The sequence below is a fragment of the Thunnus albacares genome, chromosome 11 (genome assembly GCF_914725855.1).
Source record: "Thunnus albacares chromosome 11, fThuAlb1.1, whole genome shotgun sequence".
In the NCBI taxonomy this organism is placed as follows: domain Eukaryota; kingdom Metazoa; phylum Chordata; class Actinopteri; order Scombriformes; family Scombridae; genus Thunnus; species Thunnus albacares.
Window position 1 is genome coordinate 16,624,669 of NC_058116.1, and position 7,903 is coordinate 16,632,571.

Sequence of the window (7,903 nt, forward strand, 5' to 3'; positions counted from 1 at the left end):
TGCTGAGAACATTTTTGGCACTGCAGTTTAACATCAAAGATTCCTTTAATAATATCGCCATCTGGTGTGGATCTCAATCCATGTGTAGCAGAATCCAGGAGAAAACCAAATAGCAATTCATTTATTAATAAATAGCCATTTTTAAACACCCGTGTGCTTCAGTTTTCTCATAGGCTTAGCTGCCCCCGGACTGACCTCATGAGAGCTCCGGGCCACATACTGAAGAGCTGTTTGATTACAGGACCTGCATTCAGTTATCGCCATCTGCTGTTTATCACTGGGAAGGCCTATCACTGACAGTCAGAGGGAGCATTTACACACACACACACACACACACACACACACACACACACACTCACAAGCTAAAGCCACACCTCTTACTGACAGCTGCGAGCATTTCCTTCACACTGAAATTCCAATTAAGTGCACATTGAGTTAATATTCACCCCATTTTAATTGCATACCTTATTAAATCATTAATTTGATATCCCTGTTCAATAATTTTTCAAATGACGCGATTTAACTCCAGTGATCAAGGCAGAGCAATTAACCAATCAATCTGCAATCAATTACAGTTTTTTGTTTTTGCATTTTTTATTTTTTTTTTTAAATGTGTTCTGAGGTTTATCCTTACCCCTGTAGTCTGTGCTGGTCCTTCACACATTTTCACATGGGCAAGGTTTCCTTATGATGTGTCAGTTCTGCTGACTGTCGAATAGAAACATAGCAACAGTTTTAAGTGTATCTAACTAAGATACAAAAACCCAAAAAGATTTTCCTCCTTCTACTAAATGGCAAAGTCATCCCAACCAAATTTTTATTGTGGAGTCAGTATATATATATATATATATATATATATATATATATATATATATATATATCAGATCCATTTACGACTGATATAAAAGTAACACATCGAGCAGCTCCATTCACAGTGTCGCCCATTATCTTTGCGCTTAATTTAACTTTTTTTTGGCTCTGTCATTTTTGCCACTTGAAGTAAGTCTCACATTAAATGGACCTTTCAATCCGCAACTTTTTTTCTTTTTTTTCCTTTTTTTTTTTTTTGGTCCATGCTCTGGACCAATCAGTGGACACACTAGGCCAGAGGCTCCAGTTTAAATGAATTGTCTCAAATGTGTGGAGTGACGACAAAGAGGACTTTCTGTTAAGCATAATCTTGTAATTGGGATCATTTCAAATTGATCACAGTGAGATTGAAATATTCCCCATTTGGTTAACTTTTGTTTGGAGCCCTCTCACTGATAAAACAGGTCTGTATTTCTGTAAAGATACTCCACATGATGCGTTCATGAAAAAATGCCAAATAAACTCAATAACATCAATTTAAAGACAATTGAAATGCAAATCGGCTCATTTTTAAGTAAAAAAAATCTTACTTGTCCTGGTGATAACATTCATTTATTATTTTTCAATCACATTACAGCAGAGACAGAGATTTTCACAACAGCATAGCATACAGGCTATGAAAAATAGCCGGCTGAAATAAATTAAATTTAAAAAATAAAAAAAAGACCCTAAGTCTACATAACCAACATTTACAACGTCTTCATCTACATGTATCATGAATGAAGCAGTGATGGTAACGTCATAAACTTTTGGTAGCCTACAGTTTTGATAAAGTACAAAATACATATATTTTTTTTCACTGACAGGGATTATTATGCCAGTATATGCTACACAAGAACATTTCATGTACAGATTCTCAATATCTTTTACTAACAGTTTAGGCTACTTAACAGAAGAGGATTCGCATTTTTTAAACACTACTTATGAATGAGATTTAATCTATTTTGTGTACATCCGATCACTATCACCAAATGTGCAATATTATATACATTATATTCATAATTACAGTGTTTCTGACTTAACGAAGCAAAGCGCCCAACCCATGAAAGAACTGAGAAGTCAGTAGTGGAAGAATTTACACTTTGGCCATTAACTGTGGAGGTGAGAGTCACAACTTTTTATCTTTATTATTATTAACCTGTAGATAGATAGATAGATAGATAGATAGATAGATAGATAGATAGATAGATAGATAGATAGATAGATAGATAGATTCACTTTTCCTTTGTTTTAACTGTGAGGATAGAAACTGTAATAACCAATGTCCTTTGTGCAGTTTTTCTCACACTCTCTCGGGGGCAACAGCTCGGATTTTAACGGGGACACTGTCTCTGAAACCGGCGTGGCAGAAGGTGAGATCCTTCTCCTCTTGGCCTGTTCAAAGATACCAGAATCGCTTGAATCAATTGACTTAATGGAGGACGGCGTCTCTATCCAGCTCGACTCTGATGTCATGTCTTTTGGTTTGGTCTCCTCAGAGCTGATGGGTGACCTCTCCGTCGGGATGGAGTCTCCCTCCTCGGCCAGGTAGTTGGTCCCTGCTCTGCCGCTGATAGAGTTAGCGGGCCAGCAGGAAAACACCGAGCTGGATTTGCTATTTACGCCACAGTACTGCGGCGGCGTGCGTCCTCCCCAGCCTGACGGATCTGCGTAATAGCCAAGAGGCCGGTTGGAGCAGCCTGCAGTCGGCAGGGGAAGAGCCTTCACTCCGGCCGCTGCGTAGGACAGCAAGGTGGCCGCGTTACCGGCGAAATCAGCGGCGTCGTATGCCGAGGCAGCAAAGTCCAGTCGGTTGTTGGCAGGGGTGACAAACCATCGCTGCGGGGGGGTGGCAACACTGGGCTCCTCGGTTTGCTGCGGGGATAGCAAGCTGTTGCCGAGTGGGACGCTGCGCTCCGTGCCAGGACCAGTCCCCACGCCAGGGTGAAAGCGAGATTTGGCATAAGTGCTGACAAATTGGTCCTGCAGGAAAGAGCTATGCATGGCATATCTCGCACCCGGCACGATCTGTGAACGCGGAGAGTCACCCGGTGATGGAGTTAGGCGGTCGATGTCGCAGCCTGTGTAGACACTGAAAAGATGGAGAGACAAACAGAGAGACAATTCAGGGACTAATGTCGGCCAAAATCCATCTCATCAATTACTTTATTTAGTATAGAATCACACCTCTCATGAGATAAAATCTGCCTGTCAAGAAAGGAGATAATTGCAGGGTTTCAAGTTTATTCTGTTATTTCGAAATAGTACAGCTGCCTTACAGAGAAAAAAAAACATTTAATCATGTGAAGCTGCATTGCCAAAGTCGTTTCATGTCTGAATTTTATGGTTCAATATTAAAAATCACTCGTCAATATGTTTGCAGTCCAAGACAAGCTGAACTCAAACTGACGAGGAAGATTGTCATAAATTGACTAAACCGTAACAATTTGGACGAATATTTGGGCAGAAATATTTTGTCAAATATTCACACACTTCTGTGTATTAAAGTGAAGATTCCCTGCTTCAGTTGCGAGCAGTTCAAAAGTAGAAAAACACTCATCTCTCATAGGCCCATGTTCGGTTCATTTTTTTTTTAAATCACTGCCTCTAATTTGGATAGAAATGTAACAAATATTCAGCAAAATTACAGAAGTGCATTCATTTTTTAAAAAAAAAAATAAGAAGTGGTCTGATTGTTGAGCAGACTCTTCATTTATGTAAATTACAGCAACATGTAATAAAACACAAAGGCAACAATTAAAATGATAATGTAATGAAAGCCAAAAAAAAATCATTAAAAAAAAAAAAGGAAATAAAAACTCTTACGTGTCATAGTTGTCCCGAAATCCTTTAGCAAACGGATTGTGGTCAATTTTCAGTTGCGTAATCTGTGGGAGAATAATGCATTGATTAGATGACAAAGGCGTGTGTTTGAAGATCAGCAATCTCAATTATAAATATGTATTTTTATTTTGTATTGAGTCCAATATTTAAAAAAAAAAATAAGAGAGATAGAGAGAGAATTTCTGCCAGTGGTGTGAAATAATTCCCAATCAACCTCTTCCTAGAATTTGAACCTTTGTTCTTGATTAAAATCCGCAGTGTTGTTTCAAGATTTAAAAAAAGTAAAATAATTGTCATTTTAAAATGTAGAAAATTCTGTCTCCTGAAATCGTTAAGATTGATAACAGGTGGAAATGTGCAGTGTTGTGGCGGATGTTAAGTGCTCGTACATCGGTATTCTGATAAGCTGTGACGGCGATGAATTGCGTTTCTGTGAAGGTGAAAGTCTGGACTCTCCCTGGTTGGCTGGTGTCCTCTGTCCCATCCTCGTTTACTTCCACCACATGGAGCCTGGGCTGGTACTTGTGGAGAGACTGGAGAACCACCATCTGGAGATTCAATTAAAGACGAACGTCAGAAGACCACTTTCAAACTTAGGACTGATGATTAAAACAGAACATAAAACTGATCCAGTTCGATTTATTCATTGTTATAATAAAACTGAAAACGTTGTTTTTGTATTTTTATTGTTATTTTTTATCAGGTATTATACAAATTATCAAAAAAAAATATCTGTCATTGAAATATTAAATGTGATGTTGTATTACCTGTCCGGTGTTGTTGGAGGCACCTTTATTGTTTGTAAGCTTTAGCTTTCCAAATGATATTTCTTGACGCATCCAGTGCGCACCGGTATTTGGTGAATCCGGGTGCATGTAAACTCTGTTTCCTATAAAGAATATGCAAAAATAAACAGATATATTAAACAAACAATATGATTGATTTTTAAGAGAAATAAGTTTGTCAGGATTTTTTAAAATCTGAATTTTTAACCACACACTGTGGTGAAAAAAACATAAATACTTGTGCTCAATAAAAAAACATTTAATTGTGCGATATATGTATCCATAAATTATAATACCTATTACATTTGTGTCAGCTTTTCCACATGGCACCCACTTGCCTCCTTGAAATCGCCAGTGATTTGGATCAGCAAGTATAACATCCACAAATATATTGTAGTGAGCAGTTGGGTCAAGGCCAGAAATGTTGAAGCTTAAAAATGGGAACATTCGTCTGTTGAAAATAAAGAAACGCACATTTAGAAAACGTTATTTTATTAAGCAGCTGCGTCTCCTGTAAGAAAAAAACGCACTAAATTCAGTGTAGATTTCCCGTCTGTCTCTTTGAAGAGCTCGCCTTAGTATGATGCCGGATCTGTATCTGTTATCATTTTTTTATGTGAGAATAATTTAATCTTAATACACGAACTTTGGATTCAAACGCTCCACAGTGATGAGGCCATAAATATTTTAATTCTGCAGGCGTTTGACAGATAAGCCAGTGTGCGCATACTTACCGCCCTTGCTTTGTGATGATCATCTCTGTTTGGTGTCTGTGAAACTTCAGCCACAGGGCCCTGTTGCACAGATACACCTGCGCTTTTCCCGGAACCAGTCCAGCTTGCGCCGAGGAGAACTGGTAAAAAGCCCCTCCTTGGTAAGTGTGTCCATACTGTTGCGCGTACGGGTAGCCAGCCGCTGGGTAGCCTTGAGGAGAAGTGTTGGTCAGAAGGCTGTTGTAAGCTCCATTAGTTATGACCGGGTGATGGGCCATGTAACGACTGGGACTTCCAATAGAAAAAGCCGGGTGCGCTGGTCCATGCTGGCTCGGATAAGGGAACATGGCACTGGGAGCTGCTGAGACAGACTGTGGTTGAGTAGACGGAGAAAAGATGCACCTTTCTCCTGCAGATCCATCGAAATTGTGACGGATGTCAGAGACTCCGTGAAGATCAGGAGAGAGTTTGCCCCTCTGTACGTCCCCTGATGCGTCCTTGGAGTCGGGAAAATTGTCTGCCTCTGACTGATTCGTCATCTCCCTGGAGTTTTTTTTCAGAGGTGAACTTCTCTCCAGGTTGTCACTTGCAGATATAATAGGATGGTCCTGCAACGAAAGCTCTGATCCATCGGAGCTCGAAAAGCCACTGCCCACATTCATAAATTTCTTGGAGAGATCACTCGCAGGCGAGATGCAATTCTCGACTTGCATTGCTCAATAGGAAACCACTATTAGCTCAACCTATAGCTATGACAAGCTTTTGCACACGTCTTTCCTAATCTAACACTACGAAAACGCCTCGCTATGACTTGAGGCACCGAATGCAGCAAATTAACCAATTGACACCATCCTGCAATCAGGAAGGATTTTCTTTCCATCACTCTCCCTGCTTTGCTAATGAAACAAGTATTGCCATTGGTTAACTCAAGGCTGTAATTTAATTAGACCGCTCTTAATTAGGACAATCTGAGGAACGCTGTGAGCAAAGTGATTTGTTTGTAGTGTCACATAAGCTCATATTTGATTCAAACCTATGGACTCCGGCTATTTCTTCTAATTTACATTAACAATAATAAGACACACACACAAAAAAAATAAAGTACAGTGCATAAAGATTGATTTCTACTGTCAGCTGTAACGTCAGCTGCGTTATTTACCTATTTATCCGCGTTATTTACCTATTTATGTGCTGAGTGCCAAAGTATGTCTACCGAAGAAACCAAGATATATTATTAACACGCCAAAAATGACAGTCCATGACAGGCAGTGCATCTGATGCCTTAAAATGTTTGTGATATAGCGTGAAATCATGGCGTCCCACTGAAGATGTGTTTATGAGTCCCAGAGCTGGTAAATATTTTATGCCTTAAAGTTATGAACCAGTGCACTGATAGCAGGGCTGCTGTGGCGAACGCATCTCACAGAAAGTAAGAAGAAATCTTCAAACACCAAATATTTGGTTTAAATTTAATTTAATAGGTTATGGTTTGATTAAATTATTTTTGTCTCTTGGAGAATGAATTGTAGGAGTGACCATCAGAGGCCAATTAGGTTTGACTGATGAATAATGAGATCTGCTTAAGGAAAAGAAAAGCAATGATACACAAATTAAGATCAAATTTGATGCCAACAGATCACTCTTACCTCTGTACTTGTGAGTCATCTCAACATCTCACAAAGAAGGAGTCTGAGTTTATTGTTATTAGCTACAAATCAAAAATTGAAAAATTGCATGTGGGACCACAAAATATACCAATTAGATGTTTCACAGATTACCTGAAGTCCTCACTGCAGTATAATTAACCTTATTAGGATGATGTTGATGCAGAAGGTGAAATTTAAGTGTAAGAATTGCTATAAGTTACAGAGGCTCAGTCTCCAGTGCAGAGAGAGCGGCTGCAGCCGTGGCATGCAGTTTAAACACCTTCTAGCTTAAGTTACTAACAAGATTATTACCAAGCTAACACTTCCTGATGTTCAGAGGGGATTGCTATGAATGTAAGGCCTTTTTTAAATTGCACAGGATTTATAAGTTAGCAGCTCATTAGGTAAAACTGAGCAAAAATGTAATTTTACGCGTTTAGAAAGGTGTTGATTCAACAGTATTTTGTTAAACTATGGAGATGTATTAAATTTATATTAAGAAGTGTTTCTCATATCTGTCTCCCTCATGGGTCGACAAAATATTAAAAATATATTTCAGTATAAAACAGCCCAGTGCAAGATCACTGCAACTACATTCCCACTTCACTGAAATAACTTTTGGTTAAGTTAAACTGCGATTTCATTATCCAGTAAATGTGCCTGCATTGTACAATCTGAATCAGATGTGTTTAAGAGAGACCGATCAAGGCTCATTTCACTGGTGAGCACATCCACGAGTTTGTGTCTCTAATGAACAGCCATGGATCTCTGAAACTAACAAGAGGGGTCATTACAGCAGGGCTTACAGGGTCCAGCAATCTATTCCTGCGAAACATGGAAGCACAGACTTGTCTGTGCCCAAGCAATAGAGGCCACTCTCTGCTCTCCTCATTACAGGATTATGGTTCACTTCCATCGCTGATCTTTAATAAGCAAAATGGGCTTGCTTTTTTTTTCTCCCCTGAACAAACCAATTGTTGAATCAGCCGTGCGAGAAACTCAGTTAGTTTCCCCAGGTGCTCTGCTTGCCCGTCCTCTCTTTCTATTGGCTCAGCTATAGCTAGTG

The 7,903-nt window shown here is 39.3% G+C and overlaps 1 protein-coding gene across 1 annotated transcript; it reads right to left on the reverse strand.

Moving 5' to 3' along the window:
• Positions 1-1,430: 1,430 nt before the first annotated feature.
• On the reverse strand, positions 1,431-5,904 carry tbr1b (T-box brain transcription factor 1b). Its single transcript, XM_044366343.1, has 6 exons — positions 5,213-5,904; positions 4,775-4,929; positions 4,461-4,582; positions 4,083-4,241; positions 3,676-3,737; positions 1,431-2,941 (listed from the first exon to the last, which is right to left on the reverse strand). Exons 1-6 carry the CDS (start codon positions 5,902-5,904, stop codon positions 2,101-2,103), a joined length of 2,031 nt encoding a protein of 676 aa, XP_044222278.1. The 3' UTR covers positions 1,431-2,100.
• Positions 5,905-7,903: the final 1,999 nt, after the last annotated feature.

What these genes read in the sequence shown, in the direction of transcription:
- tbr1b (XM_044366343.1), bottom strand. Translation starts at nt 5,904, where the DNA reads ATGCAAGTCGAGAATTGCATCTCGCCTGCGAGTGATCTCTCCAAGAAA. An exon ending in CCTCCAACAACACCGGACAG is followed by an intron (nt 4,242 to 4,460) that starts GTAATACAACAT and finishes TTGAATCTCCAG; the next exon opens with ATGGTGGTTCTCCAGTCTCT. An exon ending in TTTCGGGACAACTATGACAC is followed by an intron (nt 2,942 to 3,675) that starts GTAAGAGTTTTT and finishes CCATCTTTTCAG; the next exon opens with TGTCTACACAGGCTGCGACA.